Source organism: Nomascus leucogenys, chromosome 4 (genome assembly GCF_006542625.1).
Source record: "Nomascus leucogenys isolate Asia chromosome 4, Asia_NLE_v1, whole genome shotgun sequence".
NCBI classification, from domain to species: domain Eukaryota; kingdom Metazoa; phylum Chordata; class Mammalia; order Primates; family Hylobatidae; genus Nomascus; species Nomascus leucogenys.
The window spans coordinates 53,431,985-53,454,479 of NC_044384.1; the positions used below are offsets into that span (position 1 = coordinate 53,431,985).

At 36.7% G+C, this 22,495-nt stretch overlaps 1 protein-coding gene and 1 non-coding gene across 2 annotated transcripts in view; one reads left to right on the plus strand and one right to left on the minus strand.

Moving 5' to 3' along the window:
* Positions 1–22,495, minus strand: part of TAF4B (TATA-box binding protein associated factor 4b) — a 167,913-nt gene that overhangs the window by 20,026 nt on the left and 125,392 nt on the right. The window contains exon 14 of the mRNA XM_003261982.4: positions 16,100–16,204. Within this exon, the coding sequence (XP_003262030.1) occupies positions 16,100–16,204 (105 nt within the window). The remainder of the gene's footprint in view (positions 1–16,099; positions 16,205–22,495) is intronic.
* Positions 7,212–7,317, plus strand: LOC115834875. Its single transcript, XR_004029875.1, has one exon. It is a non-coding gene; the product is annotated as a U6 spliceosomal RNA (small nuclear RNA).

Genomic DNA, 22,495 nt, shown 5'->3' on the forward strand with positions numbered 1-22,495 from the left:
AGATGCTAATAAACACTTTCATGCAACATTGGTAGGAATGTAAACATTTTAAGAAGAAAGCAATTGGCAATACATTTTTTGAGACAACGTTTAATTTCTTTTCGTATTTTCTACAATATACATATATTGATTTTGATTAATATAAACATTTTAAATTTAAAAATTCACATTAAAGAGGAAGGCAGGAGCTAAAAGAAATCACCAGTCTGAGGAATCAAAAGGTATGAGTGACAATAACAGGAAAGGGACCTGGGAAGAGCTGACAGTGAAAAGCCCACTAGAGATAAAACACTAAGAGAAAGTGGGAGGATAGGGCCAGGCGCGGTGGTTCACGCTTGTAATCTCAGCACTTTGGGAGGCCGAGGCGGGCGGATCACGAGGTCAGGAGATCAAGACCACGGTGAAACCCCGTCTCTACTAAAAAGTACAAAAAATTAGCCAGGCGTGGTGGCGGGCGCCTGTAGTCCCAGCTACTCGGAGAGGCTGAGGCAGGAGAATGGCGTGAACCCAAGAGGCAGAGCTTGCAGTGAGCCGAGATTGCGCCACCGCACTCCAGCCTGGGCGACAGAGCAAGACTCCGTCTCAAAACAAACAAACAAACAAACAAAAAACAAAAAGAAAGTGGGAGGATAGATCTACACACTAAATCTAAGAGAAGAGGGCAAGCTTTGGAGCTCCTGACTAGGGCAATAAGGTGGAGCAAGGCTCATAGAAAGGGGGTCAATCCCCATTTCAGATTAAATGAGGTGCATGTTGCCTTTAAAATCCAAACGTGTCTCTCTCTTTGGGAAGGGAGAGGGGCTGACACAAGTTGTCTTACCTTGGAAAGGGTTTCTCAACAAGCTCCAAACTACTGAAGCCCTAGAAAGTTCACCAGGATAGTAGGCCCCTACATTTCTGTGGGACTCATTGCTCACTCTCTGGTATGCACGCACCTTACTAAACTGTCAAGAGGTATTGTTACTTTTTGATCACCAGGTCAATCAGCATGGTATTAATATAACAGATAGGCAAAATATGTGGAAGGAAGAGGCTATCCAGGTCCTTTGCATAAGACTTGATACGTCATAAGACTTAATATAGCCCTGACGCAGGTTAGTAAGTGTAATGCAAACCTTGCCAGTCAAAAGTAAACTGATTCTGACGGTCTTTACTAATAGGTATACAGAAAAGAAGTGTATGCCAGATCAATATCTGCATACCAAAAGTCAGGGGTTGTATAGATTTGCTCCAGCAACAAAAGCACATCTGGAAAAAATACCTGCAATTGAAATCACCTTGATTACGTTTATAGTAATCCACTGTCACTCTGCAAAGCCAAATAGGCAAGGTGAATGGGAATGTAATAAGAATCACCACTCTTGCGTTTTTCAAATCCTTTATGGTGGCTCTGCAATTCCTCCAGGAAACAGTTTACTATTTTGGTAGGTAGACACCATTCTAGTGGCTTCCATTTTACTTTCTCTCACTTCCATGGGTCAGGAAACCAATGTGGAAACTCTGTTAGTTGCTGAGTTTATCTATTCAAATTCTCCATTCCAGGAATGTGGAAATAACCATGTTGTGGGTTCAGGGTCCATTGTGAGGCAGATCTATGCCAAAACTCCATTAACTAATGGAAAACAATGGTGTTTTGGGTCTCCTAGATTTCCTATACATTGAGCCCCAGTGTCTACCAATCCCTGAAGTGTCTAATTATTTCCCCTTCCCCAGTGCACAATCACTCTGGCAAATGGCTGCCGGCCCTTTGAGGAAAGGCTAGAAAGAAATTCACAGAATTTCTCACTGTGAGGCAGGGTCTTTCCTCAAGAGGACCTGGCTTTTCCTTCATTCAAAGGTCTTGGGGTCTGTAAACTGGCTTAAATCTGGGGACTGGTTGTGGGGTATAATTATTTATTGAGATCATCGAAGTCACCCATCTGTTCACCAGACCTAGAGCTTATATGTTTATACAAATCAAGGAGGACTAAATAGATTGCCCATCTATTTCCATTCTAGGGAATACCATGATCACCTAGCCAATATCAAAGATCTCTGCAGCTCAGACTATTCTGATTATTGCACTGACTTTGCTGACCATTACAGTAACCACATTCACCTTGTCTTTAGCAATTAAATGACACTCCTACCTCTGCCACCTGGGATCCTATCATTCCCAATGAATTCCAGGAGCCTAGTTTGACGTCAGCAGTTCCCCTGTCATTACTAATTTAAAGTAAATAGCCAACAGAGCTCCTCAAGGGTGGTGAGGCTCCCCTCATGAATAGAGAAACAGGGAAACGGTAAGAATTAGGGGCACAGGTCTTTACCTCCATTCTCTTCTACCGGGCTACAGGGGACCACAGTTTTCTGAAGTGTTCCTTATTTACTTATTATACCTGAGTTATTAAATGTTTAAACAGATTTATTGTCATCTAACACTTTTTTATAAATATGATGTCGATTCAGTAGAATTTAGAGCATGCTGTTACTTTAGATGAAGTAGTTCCTTATATTTTAAGATTTTTTTTAACATTCTGTTTTGTTCACGCTTCATGAACAAATCTGCCTCACTTATTCATAAATGACCTAAACATAAATCTAAATTTTAGTTGGGTCTTTTTTGAGAATTCCTAATTTCTCATAGCTTTGATAAAATGAATATCCTCTGGATCCACATGTGTGATCAGGACCTACATGATAAATCCACTCTAGCATCCCAATTTCCCCAAGCCTTTGGATACAAATATTTATAATATACAAATAAAGTTATATCATCTATCTCAATTTCACTTTCAGGCCACCTTCTGATCAAGCTTTAAGTCAACCAACTGAATTAACTATTAGAGCCACTCCTAGCCTTCTGTCTGATCTAAGGTCTTCTGTCTAGTATCTCTACTGGTGAGTCCATATCAATAACTTCAGCCTGACCCAACTTTATATTCCTTCTACTCTGAACCTACACCCTTAGGATTCATTCCCACACCATCCCCTCAGGTAACTGCAGGCAAAATCAGGTGCTTCGTACCTTGTTCTCTGGGGGCTGCTGGAACTTGAGGCTGATATAGGTATAGAAGCAATGAGAGGTGGTGAGGATAGGTCCTGAGGAAGATCAGTAGTCCCATGTAAGGCAACTTCCTTAAGGGAAGCCAATACAGGTGCTACAGGAAACTAACCTCCTTCAGACAGACAGGGGTAGAAGGACTGGCAAGGGCAGTTCAATAGAAATAGAACTGAGGAGTTCAAGATACCCAGTTTCATCGGAATCTGCTCACATCTCTCATACAATTTTTAATTTTCCACTCTTTCCCAATAAATGTTGTACACTTTAACCCAAGAGATCTTACAGGATTGGAAGTTCAATTTGCACTGTAATTCAGCCACCTGCAGGAATAGACTTTGGGTTTGGTGTCCAGAAATCTCTGCCTTTGGCTACAAGAGATAAGGATTTCTTTTAGGGCAATCACAGATGATTTCACTCCCTTATGTGGACTCTGAGCTCAGAATTTACAGCCCTTTTCTTCCTTAAGTTCTCCAGTGTACTATGAAGGAACCAATCTATCTCATTATTATTGTCACTAAAATGTTCTGTGGTAATAAATACTTGTTCTCCCAAAGCCTTGTCTTCTAAGGGCATTTAATATCTACTGTCTACAAGTTTTGCCACTGCATGCCACGGACCACCAGTGTCCCTTTTACCACTAGAGACAGGACCATTATTGCTGTTAGATCTGATTAGACCAGAGAACCAATTCTAGAAAACCCAGAACTAATTCAGGAACCCATCTTTTAAGGTGCTACTCCTTTGCAACTACCAATGGTATAAAGCCCTGTATTAGTTAGCATTTGACCAGAGAAGACTAGAAATGACACAAAATACGGCATTACCAGAGATTTGGCCATGTGTAATTGTTAACCTAGTTAAACAGTTCATGTTCAGCTGTAACTCTGCATCTGGTGCTAGGTCTGGCCCAGGGTTCAGAGGAGCCAAAAGAGGAGTTAAGGAGCCCAGCTGCTGGGCAATGCCTATGCCAGCCCATGCCAGCAACGCCTTTGAGCTGCAACAGCATCTGTTGTCCTCACCCTGATCTTCTAAGCAAAAGAATATGGCTGCAGTTTCACATTTACCTTTCAAAGTCAAAATGCTTCGTGATCCTTGCTAAGAATGCAAAAGAAAAAAGAAATCTGGGAAACAGTTCCAGCTTAGCTAGTTTGACACAATACAAGTCCAGCACACCATCTTTGTCTTAAAAACATGTAACTTTCTTGGAGCAGTCCTGAGTTTTAACTTCTAACTCTTCTATCATTGCTTATTTCTTTCAGTATACCTCACATTTCCAAAGGGGTATTTCATTTTCCCCAACTGCTTTTCTTTCAAATAGCCTTCTAGTCTAGTGCAACGGTTGCAAAATATTCCATTTCCTTTCTTTCCCCTTTTTTTTAGTTTCCTTCTGCTTCATGCCTCGTTTTTCTTCCATGTTCTCCCTTTTATCTTTCACGTAAAGGTTTTTCCTCAAATATCTGGTGATCCTTGCCAATATGTTGTTATTTAAAAGTAATGCACCTATTAGTATTTCAGGCTTCCTCTTTCCTCTTAGGCTATTTTTCTCAGAAAGAATGCCTCTAATCACTAGTTTGAATCAACTTTCAAATTCTACTGAATACCCTTACTGCCATTCTTCTCCTTTCTTGTTCTTGTTAATGTATGTTTTCAGCCTCTCTCATTTATGTGGGACTTGTGAAAAAACGATAAGCCAATAATATGCAATTTAACATATTTCACAGTAAGTCCATAAAGATAGCTGACAAAGAGTCAACTTTTAAGTCTCTGGAAAATTTTAAAGACCAAACTAAAAATTCAGATTTATGTTTAGGTCATTTATGAACAGCAAGGCAGATTTGTTCATGAAGTGTGAACAAAACAGAATGTAAAAAAAAAAAATCTTAAAATATAAGGAGCTGCTTTGTCTAAGGTAACAGAATGTTCTAAATTCTACTTAATCTATATATTTATAAAAAGAGTTAGATGACAATAAATCTGTTTAAACATCTAATAAGTCAGATATAATAAATAAATAAGGAACCCTTCAGAAAACTGTGGTCCCCTGTAGGCTGGTAGAAGAGAATGGAGGTAAAGAGTGACTGCTACTTGTGCCCCTTAAGGAAATGCAAATTAAAGCTGGGCCTTTCATGTGAATAGACTTTTAGTTAAATTACTTATATACCTTTTCAGAGTGAAGAATCACCTGTAACAGCAACCAGAAACAGAGAATTATCTTTAAGAAATACTGTTTGTCTCCCAAAGGTTTTAAGCCTTTAGGTTTTCCAAAATAATTTCAGGCTTAGTATTTCAATTATAATCTAACCCTATCCTCAAATGATGAAAACTAGCAAATATGGTAAAGAAAATCACACCTACTTAAGATCATCTAAATATCCGTAAGAATTCAACCTGGTTCCCTATTTGAAAATGTACACATTTCTAAGTTATAAAAAAAACTATCCCTAAATGATCTTAAATGTTTTATAATCTAAGTATTTCTCACATAGGGTATTTTAGAGGTTGTTCAACACTTCTACACCATGTTTCCATGTAAAAACAGAACTTTGACCTTTGAAGAGAGCACAAAGGAATGGTAGAGATGCAATAAACAAAAAATTGCAGTGACAAACATTTTTAAATGATTGATCATATCTACTGCTAGCAAGAAAATGGAGAAATAGGCACTCGATCAGCAGTGGAAACTTTTGGAACGCTTTTGGTAAGCATTATGAGTGTCTATTAAATTTTGTGCATATCCATGGACCCAAAAGTTCCACTTCTAGAAATCAATCCTGTAAAACAAATGATTACATGAAGATAAAACAGGATGCTCATTATTCATAATAAACAAATGAAAATATTCTAAAGGCCTATCAGTGGATATGTAACAGTATGGGAAAATGGCTATGATGGTTAATTTTATGTGCCAACTTGACTGGGCTAAGGGTTACCAGATAGCTGGTAAAACATTGTTTCTGTGTCTATAAGAGTGTTTTGGGAAGAGATTAGCATTTGAATCAGTAGACTGAATAAAGAAGAACCACCCTTACCAATGTAAGGATGCATGACCCAATCAGTTGAGGGCCTGGATAGAACAAAAAGGTAAAGAAAGGGCAAACTCACTTTCTCTTCTAGAGCTCGTACATGCATTTTCTGCCTTCAGACATCAGAGCTCCAGGTTCTCATTCCAGTATTTACACCAGTGACCCACCTCCAGTTAATTCCCCACCCCCATTCTCAGGCCTTCTGCCTTGGACTGAGAGTTACACCACACCACTGGCTCCCCTGTTTCTCAGGACTTCACATTCAGACTGAATTATACCACCAACTTACCTGGGTCTCCAGGTTGCAGACAGCATAGCGTGAGACTTCTCAGCTTCCATAATCATGTGAGCCAATTCTCGTTTTTAATATTCCTGTACATACATGTATATATGTATATCCTACTGGTATGCTCTTCTGGAGAATCCTATTAATGTCCACGACACACTGTCCCACAAATTATAGAATAGTGCTTTTAGGATGATCCTATTATAGTATTTAAAAGCACACATTTCTTTGGACATGTACTTGGGTTCTTCTACTTACTAATTATAGAACTTTGGGGAAGCAACTAATCCTCTCTATACCACAATTTTTTCATTTGAGGAAAACAATAGTATGATCTTACAGAGGAATTGTGAGGACTAATGAAGATAATACATTCTAATTGCTTGATAAAGCTAAACTGTGATTATTACACATATATTTTAAAAGCACATGTATATATAATGATTGTATTAGGTTGAACTATCTGAAATTGCCAATACTTAATTAATAACCGTTCATCTAAAAAAACGGCAAGTTCGTATGGTTTAATCTAATATATGCATGGAATTTTCAGAAAGAATATCCAAGGAAAAGCTGTTTTAAATATTCTTCTATTGTTTCCTTACAGGGGAAAAATACTCTTCTCTACCATTTGGACATTTTAAATGTGAACACAGTTAAACATTCCCTCCTCTCAAATAAAAAGCTATCTATACCCCTTGCTTTAAGCAGTACTATCTTAAAAGCATGGCAGACATAGGAGATCCCCCTTCCCTTCCCCCTAAATCAATAATCATTTGTTGACCAAGCAATCTACCTTCTTTTATTACTCTTCTAGGGAGATTCCACTTCATTTTAGAGAAACTTAAAGAATGCTGGTGTGCTCACTTTGGTAGCACATATACTAAAACTGGAATGATACAGAAAAGATTAGCATGGCCCCTACACAAGATAACAAGCAAATTCATGAAGCATTCCACATTTTTATATATATTTCATAAAATGTTGGCATTGGAAAACATGTTAGAGATTGTACACTGAGGTAAATTCATGCTAGTTTAAACACTGTCAGGAAGTTATTCATCAAATCTAATCTAAATATTACAATCCAAAGAGATCTGGTTTTAAAAATTCTATAACTCTTTCTTTACAAAATGAGTGGAAATAAAGAAGTCAAGAAATAAAAATAGGCCGGGCGCGGTGGCTCAAGCCTGTAATCCCAGCACTTTGGGAGGCCGAGGCGGGCAGATCACAAGGTCAGGAGATCGAGTCCATCCTGGCTAACATGGTGAAACCTCGTCTCTACTAAAAATACAAAAAATTAGCCGGGCGTGATGGCGGGTGCCTGTAGTCCCAGCTACACGGGAGGCTGAGGCAGGAGAATGGCATGAACCCGGGAGGCGGAGCTTGCAGTGAGCCGAGATCGTGCCACTGCACTCCAGCCTGGGCGACAGAGCAAGACACCATCTCAAAAAAAAAAAAAAAAAAAAAAGAAAAAGAAATAAAAATAAAATAATAGGCCAGGGGCAGTGGCTCACACCTGTAATCCCAGTACTTTAGGAGGCCGAGGCAGCAGATCACCTGAGTTCAGGAATTTGAGACCAGTCTGGGTAACATGGTGAAACTTGGTCACAACTAAAAATACAAAAAATTAGTCAGGCGAGGTGGCATGTGCCTGTGGTCCCAGTTACTCAGGAGGCTGAGGTGAAAGGATGGCGTGAGCCTGGGAGGTGGAGGTTGCAGTGAGCTGAGATCGCACCACTGCTCTCCAGCCTGGGTGATAAAGCAAGACCCCATCTCAAAACAAAAAACAAAACCAAAAACATTCTATCAGGTACAGTCAAAGAACTATGTACAGCACTGAGTTCGAGAAGACCACCACAAGTCTGTTGCTTTGGAAGCCCTATCTTGCTACATACTGAAGCGATTCATGGAAAGACAATAGTGTAGAAAATAATTAAGTCCACAAATCGCTACTACCACGTTCTCTGAAGATGACAAAGCCATGGACTCCGTCTCACTCTGCCACCTGCTTTTTCCTCTTACCTGGTATAGACACACATGTCAACCATCAGAGTTCCTACGGTTCATGGACAGACCCCTCTCCAGTACCATCCCTCCTCTCCAAGACACTCCCATCTAGCTTCCCAGACTTTCTTTTTGGCTACAAGCAGGACGCTTCTGCTGCCTGCTGAAAATCAGATTCATGTAATTCTGATTTTCAATCAAATTTTCTAATGTATTGCTAACTGAAGTTTCAAAAAAGTCCTTTCTACTTTTATCCTCAAGAACAGAATTATAGGCCAGGTGTGGTGGCTCACGTCTGTAATCCCAGCACTTTGGGAGGCTGAGGAGGGCAGATCACTTGAGGTCAGGAGTTCAAGACCAGCCTGGCCAACATAGTGAAATCCCATCTCTACTAAAAACACAAAAATTAGCCGGGTGTGGTGGCATGTGCCTGTAGTTCCAGCTACTCGGGAGGCTGAGGCAGGAGAATCGCTAGAATCCAGGAGGTGGAGGTTGCAGTGAGCCAAGATTACGACACTGCACTCCTGCCTGGGTGCCAAAGCGAGACTCAATCTCAAAAAAAAAAAAAATAGAATTATAGAGTAGCACTTTAACCCACTTCTAGAAAGAAAGGACATATACTAATACATATTGTAATTTCTTTATTTTGGTTAGCAAATTCTATTTTAAGTAAAATGATACTATAAGCACCATGTAGCTAATTTGGTGCTGTAAACCTATTACAGAAACATCAGCATTATGAAATCAACTGAATAATTACATGATCTTGGGAAGCTTCATTTATTTATATTAGTAAAAAAGCATTGAAAGTAAAATAGTATGCTGAAATTCCTTTACACTTTCATAGCTCCAAAAATTGATTTTGTATAATTTTTTAGACATGTTATTATGTAAGGTTAAAATATAACTTATCTTTGTGTTAAAAAAATAAACATTGTTATTCATGTTGGATCATTAATAAGGCATGCAAAATATTTGAAAGTATAGCTAATGGGGGAAAAGAGAACCTTTCTAATCCAAGGATCTCTAATTAACACAGGAAGTAAAGTGATTAATGTTTTAAAATTCCAAAGAACCCCAAACACATCACTGATGTAATACACATACACAATACACACATACAAATACTCTAAATTTTAAAGTTTTATTTTACTGTATCAATATCTGTAGGGCGTATATTAATTTAAAAACTAATTTCATATATATAACTTCAAACCACAGCAGTAAAAGGAAAGGACACATTTCAAAGTACTCCCAAATAGTATATTTTAACTATTTCTCCACCTTCCTACGACCCACTAGCCAATAAGCTTATGGTATAAATATCTTATTCAAAATTGTAATTGGTACTTGCTGCTCTTTGTCAGGATAACATGAGGAGATAGCGGCTGATGCTATTCAATTTTACCAAGACTTCAGGGAATATCAAGTGTAAATTTCCAAAGGCTAGGTTAATATATAAATTATACAAATAGATCATGTTTAATGAGAAAAGTTTTGCTTTATCATAACAAAAAATACTCAAGGACAAAGGTCTAAAACTAATTTCTCCCAATAAAGGTAATCTTTGAATGTTAAAGCGCTATGTTTTTGAATGTTACATTTTTTTAAAAACTACCATCATTCTATTGAATCTTCCCAACTGAGAGTGCTCCCTTTTAGTAGGAAAAAACCTGCATTCAAACTAAAGAGTTACCCTCTGAAGAACTAGATTCTACTCCCACTTCTCTCTGGGATTATATGCTGATTCTAAAAAATTTAACTCAAACATGTTAAGATTTCAGGTTCCCATCGATAAAGAAAGAAGCAAACAAAAAGTAAAGCCTTTGTTTCCAGAGTACAGAATATTGAAAGTAAAAATGGTTTCATACATCATTTTTGTGTTATTTGTGAAGAAATAAAGCAAGTGAATAAAGGGTTTTTAACAATTGTAGCTAATGCAAATCAGCGGTATAACTAATCATTGAAAGCAAACAATAGGGCTCTCTCCTCTCTCTCCTTTTTTCTTTTATTTTTTTCTTAGGCAGGGTCTTGCTGTGTCACCCAGGCTGGAGTGCAGTGGCCTGATCACAGCTCACTGCAGCCTTGACCTCCTGGGCCAAGCTATCCTCCCTCCTAAGCCCTCCAAGTTGCTGGAACTACAGGCGCACACCACTATGCGGGTTTTTTTTTTTTTTTTTTGGAGAGACAGGGTTTTATGACCCACCCTCCTCAGCCTCTCAAAATGCTGAGATTACAGGCTGGAGCCACTGCCCAGCCTGTCTCTCATTTTGAAAAGAAAAATGCCTTTAAAGTTAAAACACCATGAATAAAAATCAACAACAAGGAAACTAGTGTTCGGCTAATTTCAAAATAAGAATTGTACTAAAAATGTCACCAGCTGATTAAAGAAATAGATATTTTCAATTCAAGTTGACATTACAGTCATCCCTTGGTATCCTCGGGGGACTGGCACCAAGATATACATAACAAAAACCAAAGACGCTCAAGTCCCTGATATAAAATGGCATAGTATTTGCATGTAACCTACGCACATCTTCCCGTATACTTGAAATCACCTCTGGATTACTTATACTACATAATACAATGTAAATGCTATATAAATAGTGTAATACTGTGTTTTTAAATTTAGTATAGTTTTTAATTGTTGTAGTGTTATTTTTTATTATGTGATGTTTTTTCCTCCGAATAATTTTGATCTGCAGTTGGTTGAATACACAGATGTGGATAGAACCCACAGATACAAAGGACTGATTATATGACTATTATCTCAGCTTAAAGTCCAGGAAGTACAGGGGAAAATATGCATGCCTGAGTTCTCAAAACTAAAGAAGCACCAAGTGACAGACAATTCAATATATTTATATCCAAGTTAGTAAACATTTGTTTTGAAACTAAAAATTAAATAATTTTGCATTTTATTGTAGATAAATCACATAATGGTTTTTATCATTGTTTTGAACACAAACAGCACATTCGGTTTTCTCCCTAACCAATGGATTTTCTCAGATTCAAACATATAATAAATAAAAACACCTAAAAATCTCTGTTTATCATAAATTAGAAAGTATTCTCTATAATTTGCGACAAATTCAAAGGAGAATAAGAATTGATGCTCAGGAGAGATTAATGATTAACATTTCAAATTCACTATGGGCCATTAATGCTAGTGATAAAATATTATTAAAAGCTGAAATCATGGAATTATTACTATGATTACAAATATGACAATTCATTAAGCACTTACTTGAGGCCAGACACTAATTAAGTACTTCACATAAACCAATCCTTAAAACATAAGACAGGCGATATGCCCATTTTACAGGTGGGGATAATTGAGGTATGGGGTTTAAAGAACTCATCCAAGGTTACAAAGCTTAACAGAGTCAAGAAGCAAACCCAGATTTTTCTGAGTCCAAAGCACATATACTTATCCCATGTGCTCTGATGATTTCTCACAAAGCAAACATTTAACAGAATTTGTTGTATAATGTTACTATAGTAGAAAAGTCAGGAACTTAGACATGCCTATAACACATTCTCAAAGGAATTAAAAGTTACAAATAACGACTCTTGCCACAAAATGAAATGTATGCTAACAAAGCATATTTATAAGAACATACTTAAGGATGAAACAGCACACCCCAATTTAGATAAAATATTTACACATATCATATACAAATGGAACAAAAACAAAGAGCAGTGAGTTGTTCTGTACTAGAACAACTCAGTAGAGTTGTTTCTAGCAGAAAGATAAATTCTATGCTGAACTAGTTTTTCCATACCTTTTTTTTTTTTTTTTTTTTTTTTTTTTTGAGACGCAGTCTCACTCTGTCGCCCAGGCTGGAGGGGAGTGGCGCGATCTTGGCTCACAGCAACCTCCGCCTCCCGGGTTCAAGTGATTCTCCTGCCTCAACCCCCCACATAGCTGGGACTACAGGCACATGCCACCATGCCCAGCTAATTTTTGTATTTTTAGTAGAGATGGGGTTTCACATGTTGGCTAGGCTGGTCTTGAACTCCTGACCTCAAGCAATCTGCCCACCTCAGCCTCCCAATGTGCTGGGATTACAGGTGTAAGCCATCATGCCCGGCCAGTTTTTCCATACTTTCAAACATATTACATTAAGATTTGGGGCCAAAAGTGTGGCTCATGCCTATAATCCCAGCACTTTGGGAGGCAGAAGTGGGAGGACTGCTTGAGGCCGGGAGTTCAAGGCCAGCCTGGGCAACATAGTGAGACTCTTGTCTCTACAAAAAAAAAAAAAAAATTAAAATTAATCTGAGGTACTTAAGTAGTCAAACTCATAGAAACAGCAAGTAGAATGGTGGTTACTAGGGGCTGGTGGAGAAATGGAGAATTGTTTACCAGGTATAGAATTTTAGTTTTACAAGATGAAAAGGTTTTGGAGGTTTTTTCAACAATGTGAATGTGTTTAACACTACTTAATTATACACGTAAAAATAAGATGGTTAAAAAAAGGTTTGATACTAATATATAAATAGTCATAAATAGAACTATATTGGGCTACTATATTGGGCAGTCCTGCAGTGCTGCCCAATATAGTGGCCACTAGCAGCATATGGCTGTTAAAATTTATATTAAACTAAAAAAATTAAAAATTTATTTTAGTCACACTAGCCACATTTCAAGATCTCGACAGCCATATGTGGCTATTCAGGACATTGCAGACACAAACATTTTCAAAACCATACAAAGCTCTATTAGATAACACTGGCTCAGAGTGTACAGAAACAGACCCAAATACATACAAGAGTTTGTATTTTTGATATACAATTGTGTGTGATAAAGGGAGCATTTAAAATCAGCAGAGAAAGAATTACTGAGTAAATGGTGTTGGGACAATTAGCTAGCCTAAGGGAGAATGAGAGAGGACTGAGGGACTAAAGCTAAATACACACGTCAACTCTTACTCGAGTTAGGTATGAATCAAAGATTTATGCTTAAAAAGTGAAATGATAAAAGTAGTAACACATAATTCTAATTAAGAAAGGGCCTTCTAAATAGAATATAAGCCCAAAAGACAAAAATAAAAATGAAAGACTGTGGCATTTTTTAAAGGAAAAATAAAAACTTTTAGATGAATAAAGCCCAGACAAACTGAAAGAAAATGGGGCTAGGGAAAATGGGTTGTTCTATTTCCTTAATGGATTGAAAATTGTAACTCTATGGGAAAAAGAAAAATTGAAAATGCCTATTTACACATGAAAAGTTGCTCAACTTACTCGTAACTTAAACAATCTATTAAAACTTGCATTTTCAGTCATGAGATGGCAAAGATAGTTGAGAGTGTTAATGGGAGTGTGGTGAGATAGGCACGCTAATGAATATAAAAACTGATACAACTTAGAGGGTAATTTTTAAATAGTTAATAAAAATCATGAGCAACAAATAATATTTATGTATTACATAATACTGAGTGTGGGAACGACTTTAAAATAATCTGAGGGATGAAAACTTTAACCTAAGAAAGTTGGTGCAAATATAAATGAAACAAGATTCAGCATATATTGATGGTCCTGTCCAGGTGAGGTGGCTTACACCTGCAATCCTAGCACTTTCGGAGGCCAAGGCGGGTGAACTGCTTGAGCTCAGAAGTTCAAGAACAAGCTGGGCAACATGGCAAAACTCCATCTCTACCAAAAAAAAAAAAATTAACCAGGCATGGTGGTGTGTGCCTGTAGCTCAGCTACTCGGCTGGGTGAGAGGTGACAGGATTGCTTGAGCCCAGGAAGTTGAGGCTGCAGTGAGCCAAGACTATGCCACTCCATCCTGGGTGACAGAGCAAGACCTATCTCTACATAAATAAATGAATAAGTAAATAAATAAAATTAAATTGATGGTCGCTGGAGCAGGGCGGTGCTATGTAACAGTATAAGCACAGATAAGAAATACCTGAAGAATAAGTTGAATAGTATGAGAGAGATTGGTCAAGCTACAGTCAACCATTTCAGATATAAAGAAAATTACTTTAAAATAAAGGCAGTTTTTTGTACATTATATAGGACACAGTTCTACCATGCTATATAATTTACAAAGCCCTTTCTTAACTTTCACAATCATATGAGGGTTCATTATACTGCTCTCTCCACCTTTGTATATATTTGAATTTTTTCCCATAGAGTTTTTCCTAATGTTCATACCCTTTAAGTCAGGAATTCCATTTCTATGAATTTTGCCTGTACTTACATTGTACAAGCACACAACAATATAAGTGCAAAAATGTTATCTGAGGCAATAAAGGCAAAAACCTGGAAACAACCTAAATGTCCATTGGAGGGTTGGTTGAATAAATTATGGTTTACTTAAATACAGTAATGTCATACACCCTTAAAAAGTATGGAAGTAAATTATATGAGGTAGACTGTGGAAAGGGGGAAAATATTAAGGGCACAATAATAGGTACAGTTTGATCATATTTAACTAAAAACAAAACCACACATGTAGATTTGTGAATGCATGTCATATATGTGCCTGTATATATCCTGGAAGGATATGTGAAAAACTTAACAGTGGTTACTTCTGGTTGGGCAGGAGAGGGGGAGAATATTTCATGTTACATTTAAAATGAAAAAGAACTAGAATTTTTAAATCTTTCATCTATTAAGGTGAGTGGCGTTCATTTAGAAACTACCAATGTTCAGGATCAACAATGGTAGGAAGTTTGCCTCAAAGTAGATTTAAATTCTATAGAAGTATAAGATGAGCTATGGCTCTTTTATTGCTGACCTTATCTCAGAGCCCTTAGCATATACCTCTATCTCAGCCCTGATGATTGCTTCTAAAGCCAAAAGGCTAATATTATCTTTATTTTTTTTTTATTTTGAGACAGAGTCTCGCTCCGTTGCCCAGGCTGGAGTGCAGTGGCGCGACCTCGGCAAACTGTGACCTCCGCCTCCCGGGTTCACGCCATTCTCCTGCCTCAGCCTCCCGAGTAGCTGGGACTACACGGGCCCACCACCACGTCCAGCTAATTTTTTATATTTTTAGTAGAGACTGGTTTTCGCCGTGTTAACCAGGATGGTCTTGATCTCCTGACCTTGTGATCCACCCACCTTGGCCTCCCAAAGTGCTGGGATTACAGGCGTGAGCCACCGCGCCCGGTCCTAATATTATCTTAAATAATTACTCTGAAGATGTAAGTAAGATCCTTTCTTGGTGTTAACCAAACAATTAAGGTTATTTATTGAGGATACATGTGCCTATTCTATGGGGAATACAAAAGACTATTATTATAGTCCTTGCTCAAAAAGTTTATAATCTAACAGAAGAGAAAATGTTCATACAAGGAAGCAATGCCATGCAAACACATATACTCAGAAAAAAAGAAGCTGGTATGGGAATGAATAGTCAGGGTTTATGAAAGAAATAAGAGGACAGATTCAGTCTTACAAGATTAGCCAGATTTAGACAGAGGGAACAGGATTGCATGAAAACACTAGAAACAATGTACAGAAATAAAAAAATTAAATACTGGAAGACTCAATATGACTGGAGATGGGGGAAAGAAAAAGTATGAAATAAGTAACAAGTTCAAGGTGATACACATCCTTACAACCTGGCAAAAATTAAGATTTTATAAAATTGGCAAAGATGAATTTTAAGAAGTGTCTGGCAGCAACAGCGTGCATAACAGGGTAAACTATTTTTAAGTCTTTGCTTCTTTTTGGTTTGCTTTCTTGACATTAAAAATAAAATAATGAACATTATTTCAATACCTCAATTCCAGATTCTAGTGGTCTCTTCTTCCTTGGCCCAATAGCGGCAAGAGCTGTGAGATTAGCATCTCTATGCTGTATCTGTGCAAGTTCCAACTGCTGTAACTAGAAGACGGAAGAAAAAAAAAATCAATGTTTACACACATTCATGCTCAGAGGGAAAAAGAAACTGATTACTAAGCCTATTTCTGCATTCGCCAAATAAAGTTACGATATAAAATAAACATTAGATTCCCATAACAGCCAAGGGCACATTTTCTGATTCTTTTACACCAACAAACTCTTTAGTTCTTAATCTCTGTATGGAAGAGGCAGAACTCAGGTAAAGGAGAAGTACAGAAAAGAAGAAAGGCATCTAAAGCTTAACTTCTCCCAGTATAACCACAGATAAGAAATGCCTAAAGAATTAAGTTGAACAGTAAGTCAGAGAGAGATTGGTCAAACTATAGTCAATCATTTCAGATTAAATTTACTTTAAAATAAAGACAGTTTTTGTACATTATTGCACAGTTCTACTATGCTATATAATTTACAAAGCACTTTAACTCTCACAACCATATTGAAAGGTGATTGCTATAATATAAAAATTATACATCACCCTCTTTTTATTAATGGAGACAGTAAGGCTCTGAGAGGTTAGGGTACCTTCATAAAAGGCACCACACAAGTAGTAAGCGGTGGAAACAGCACGTGGAGCAAAATGCTCTCATTAAAAACCTCTTTAATACACCACACTTTCTCATTTGCAAATAAAAGTCTTAGATTTACTCTATAATCTTCATGGCAAAATTCTAAAGTGATTTAGTACTGTTTTGTTGTACAGCTTTCGTCACACTTAATCAAGGATGCCCAAATCTATAGGGTATAATGTTTTTTTGTATGTGGGCAAAACTATACAGGGGTATGCATGAAAGATGTCCTATTAAAAGGCAGAAACTGCATTATTTCATTGAGGCAACTAAGTGTCAAATTAGGTATTCTGTTTAAAAAAAAAAAAAAAACACCAAGTGAGAAAGTCAAAATAGAACACCACTAGATAAATCCCTAGGCTTTTTCAGAAGAGAGGAATAATGTTCAATTCCCATCAAAATCCTATTATTAATATCAATACTATGGAGGGAAAAGAGGAAAGAACCTGGGGCCGGTTGACAGTCACATATTCAAACAAGATCAAGACAGTTAAGTGAAAGTAACCTGTTGAGAAACCCTATATATGTACTGAAAATATTCTTTCAAAAGAGTACTAATCAAAATCTTTTAACACATGTTTAAAAATAGAGCAGGTTGAAAACAAAAAGTAGTTTGTGGTGAAACGGTCAGTCTTAAGGAGTTACCAAGTACATAAACTCCACTTTAAGATTACTTCAGATTATTTTAATATTAGGGCAAAGAATGAATAACTGAATAGGTAACTGAATCTTTAGTAAAGCAGAAAATAATTGCTATGTTCTGAACTTCTAATGTTGAAATCCTAACACCCAGGGTGACTCGTATTAGGAGATGGGGCCTCTGGAAGGTGATTAAGTCATGAGGGTGGAGACTTAGTGCCCTTATAAAAGAGACTTAAGAGAAATCCCTTGCCCCTTCCACCAAGTGAGAACATAGTGAGCAAGTAGGCTCTAACCAGACACCAAATCTGCTGGCACCTTGATCTTGGACTTCCTAGCCTCTATAACTGTGAGAAATAAAATTCTGTTGTGTATAAGCTACCCAGTCTAAGATATTTCACTATAGCAGCCCCAATGAACTAAGACAACAATTAATTAAAGGAAATAAACTAAGAACCATTTTCCACTTGCTTCACAAATTATAGGACAGAAATCCTTTTAAACTGTGTGTTTACTTATAAATAAATTGTTAGAAAAGTGTTTTCAGAAGTTATAAAATATCTCTTGTTGCTGCTGGCCTTTTTAATAAAAAATATAGTTTTAGAGTCTAATGCTGCCACAATTCAGAACTTCTAGGTGACAAAATAATGATTTCTGTTAATCTACACTGCAGTACAAATCAAACAACAAGCTATATTTTAAAGTCCTTCCCTGTAGAGAAATGGCATCTGCAAGATAGTCAAACCAAATAAAAGGTTTTTAAACTGACCACTGTCTTCAAATTCCCCTATGTGTACTATAACATTTTCTCCCATTCTGCAAATTATACTTTGGTGTTCTGAAGTCTCTCACACAAAATTTTAAAAATTTCACAAAAATCTAACAAAAATGGAAACTGACCATAGTTTTCATTGGCCCTGTATTTATAACAAGCTTTCTCAAAACCAGTGCATCTTGGCAAGCACAAAAGAGTAAAACCAGGCACTTTTAACCAGAAAATGAGGACGTTCTGAGCATTAATGCAAATCTGGCATTTATCAAGGATAAAGACTACAATAAATAACCTCAGTTCAATAAAAATAGCCATTGAGTTAGAGGCTTGCCTGTGGAAACAGGATTGCAAATGATACGATTATCTATGCAGAAAATCCCAAGTTGTCTATATATAAAAAAAATCCTCCTAAGACTGATAAGTGAGTTTAGCAATATTACAAGACGCAAGGTTGACACATGCAATAAGTGAGTTCTAAATACCATTAAGGTACAATTGGAAACTTAAAATTTTTAAATGTCATTTATAATTGCTCTCTCCCAAATGAAATACTGAGATATAAATCTAACACATACAGGTATTTCTACACTATAAATCACGAAATGCCTTTGAAAGAAATAAAAATAAACAAATGGAAAGACATGCTGTGTCCAGGCTTGTAAGACTCAACAAAGATTTCAATTCTCTCCAAATTCATCCACAGACTTAACACAATTCTAATAAAATTTTGTTGTGGATATGGATAAGTTGATTCTAAAGTTTATACGGAAAGAAAAACGAACTAGAATAGCTACATGGTTTTTTTTTTTTAAGAAGGACAAAATTGGAAGAATCATACCATGCAATTTTAAGACATCTTGTAAGGCTACAGTAATCAAAATAATGTAATACTGGCAAAGGGACAGACACACAGGTTAACAGAGCAAAACAGAGAATCCACAAATAAGATGCATATAAATATGGCCAATTGATTTTTGGCCAGGTGAGAAAGGAATGCAATTGAGAAATGACAAAAATTCTCTCCTTGACCAAACTTCTGAGTCCTCTTTTCAACCAGGCCTGAACCTTGGCCTAAAAAACATTAACACAGTTTCTAACAGCTCAAGCTGTAGGATGGCCTTAACTTCCTTAAAGAGCCTAACTGAAAAAACTCAAGACTGCTAGAATAATTTACTATTTGTTCCATCCAACATCTGATGATAAGGCCCCATCTTCCAGCCTCTATGGAAAGGCAGGAGCTGATTAAAGTCTATTCTTACCACTTCAGTGTCTGGCATAGTCTTTTACACAAAAGTTGTGGGGCTCGGCGCTGCGCTCAAACCTGTAATCCCAGTATTTTGAGTTCAAGGTGGGCAGATCACTTGAGGTCAGGAGTTCGACACCAGCCTGGCCAACATGGTGAAACCCCATCTCTACTAAAAATACAAAAAGTAGCTGGGCATGGTGGGGACGCCTGTAATCCCAGCTACTTGGGAGGCTGAGGCAGGAGAATTGCTTGAACCCAAGAAGAGGAGGCTGCAGTCGGCCGAGATCGTGCCACTGCACTCCAGCTTGGGCAACAGAGTGAGACTCCATCTCAAACAAACAAACATCAAATGTTGTTGGAACAACTGAACATCCATGTGCAAAAATTTTTTAAAAATCAATCTGGATCCAAACCTCACACCTTATACAAAAAATAAATCAAAATATAAATGTAAAACTATAAAAATTTATAGGAAAAAACCATAGGAGAACATGACTTGGGGTCCAGCAAAGAGTCCTTGAACATGACACCTAATGCATATCTATATGAGAAAAAATTGGTAAATTGGACTGCATCAAAATTTAAAAGTTTTGCTCTGTGGAAGACACACTTAAAAGAATTAAAGGACAAGCTACTTTATTTCCATGTCTCCAATCTATTTGTCTTTCTTGCTTCATTGTACTGATAAGGACTTAAACTATAATGCTGAATAATACTGGTAAAAGCAAGTTTTTTTGTCTTTTTCCTAATCATTGGAAGAAAGCATTCATTCACCATTAAGAACGATATTAGGAGGGTTTTTAAAGCTATCCTTTATCAGTCTGAAGAAGTCTCTTCATTTTTAAAATTTCTTACTTTAATAGAGACAGGAATCTCGCTATGTTGCCCAGGCTGGTCTTGAACTCCTGGTCTCAAGCTATCCACCGGCCTTGGCCTCCCAAAGTGCCGAGATTACAGGCATGAGCCATCAGGCCCAGCCAAGAAAGTCTCTTCTCTTCTTAGATTCCTGAGAGTTTTTATCATTAATGGATTTTAAATTTTATCAAACATATTTCTAAATTAATTGATAGGATCACATGGTGTTTCTTAGACTATTAATATGATAGATTATATTGACTGATTTTCAAATATTAAAGCAGCTTTTCATTTCTGGAGTATAATATACATAGTCATGGTATATTATTCTTTCATATGTCAAGGATCAATACATTCTTTTTATATCAAATCTAAACTAGATTTGATTTGCTAACATTTTGTTTGGGATGTTTATATCTACGTTCATAAGAGATATTAGCCTGTAGTTTTCTTGTTTTGTAACATCTTTGTGGGTTTAACTATTAGGGCAACAATGGCCTCATAAAATGAACTGGAAGTGTTTCTATCTCTTCTATTTTCTGGAAGAGGCTGTGTAGAAGTGGTATTAATTCTTCTGTAAATGTTTGGTAGAATTTACTAAAAATCTGTGCCGGTATCTCTCTTAGAAGGTTTTAATTACAAATTCAATTTGTTTAATAATTACAGAACTAAAAAAATTAAAAAATATTACAGAACCATATCATCTTGGCTAAGTTTTGATAGTTTGTGCTTTTCGAGGTATTGGTCATTTAATCTATCTAAGTTGCCAAACTTATGCACAGTTATTTGTTATATTTGCTTCTGGAGAGAGGGGTGTGACGGGGGGACAGGGTCTCACTCTGTTGTCTAGGCTGGAGTGCAGTAATGCAATCTCATCTTACTGCAACCTTCACCTCCTGGGCTTATGGGATCCTAACTCTGGAGGATGGGATCTGGGGGTAAGATCCCATGAGTCCAAGAGGCAGAGGTTGCAGTGAGCTGAGATCTCACCACTGCATTACAGCCTGGGCAACAGAGCAGTATTAATGATTTCTCTTCTTTGTTTTTTCCTTTCTCAGTCTTATGAAAAGTTCTCAATATTGTTGATCAAAGAACCAGCTTTTGGGAACTTTTTTCCAAAGTCATTGATCAGTACTCAAAGATAGGTGCTTCCTTCTGCTTGCTTTGGATCTATATTGTTCTTCCTATTCCAGTTTCTCAAGGAAGAAGTTTAAATTATTGATTTGAGGCCTTTCTTCTTTTCTAATGTAAGCATTTTCTCCCAGCTTGTTACTTTAGCTTACCTATATCATTACCTGTGATTTGAGTTGCTTAAAGATATAGTTCCATTTTTAATCCATCCTGAGAGTCTCTTTTAATTGGTATATTTGAATCACTTACACTTCATGTAATAATTATGATTAGATTTAGGTCTATCATTTTGTTTTCTGTGTGTTCCCTCTGTTTTTCATTTCTGTTTCCCTTTTTCTACTTGTAATTATTTGAACTTTTTAACATTTTAATTTATCTACTGTATTTTGTATTAACTCTAAATGTTTTATATTAATTTTAGTGGTGGCTCTAATTACAATGGGATTACAATATACATACTTAAATTTTCAATCTGCTCAGCATCAATATTTTACCATTTCAAGTGGAATATAAAAACCTTGGCCATCTATATGGCTCTTTATCCTCCACATTTTGCTGTAGTTGTCTTATATATTACATGTACATACAGTGAAAATCTCTGGTGTTAATTTTTCTAATCTATGCATATGGTAAATCTCAATTTATCCTTAATGAATTTCACCAATCATCATTTTTTACATCAGTCATATATATTTCATTAAGTCTTTATTTGCATATGTTAGATTTATGATCCTTTAATATCTTATTTTATTTTCTGTTTGTTGCTGGTGTTTAAAACTATAACTGATTATTGAATATTAATTTAATTTTTATGAAGTCTCACACATAATTGTACATATTTATGGGTACTTAGTGATGTTGTAATACATATACAGTGATCAGATGAGGGCAACTAGTATACCCATCATCTCAGATATTTATTGTATTTTTATGTTAAGAACATTCACTAGCCTCCTTGTAGCTACTTGAAACTATGCATTAGTAACTATAGTCATCCTACAGTGCTATAGAACTTACTTCTCCTATCTAGCTATAATTTTGTATCCTTTAACAAATCTTTCCCT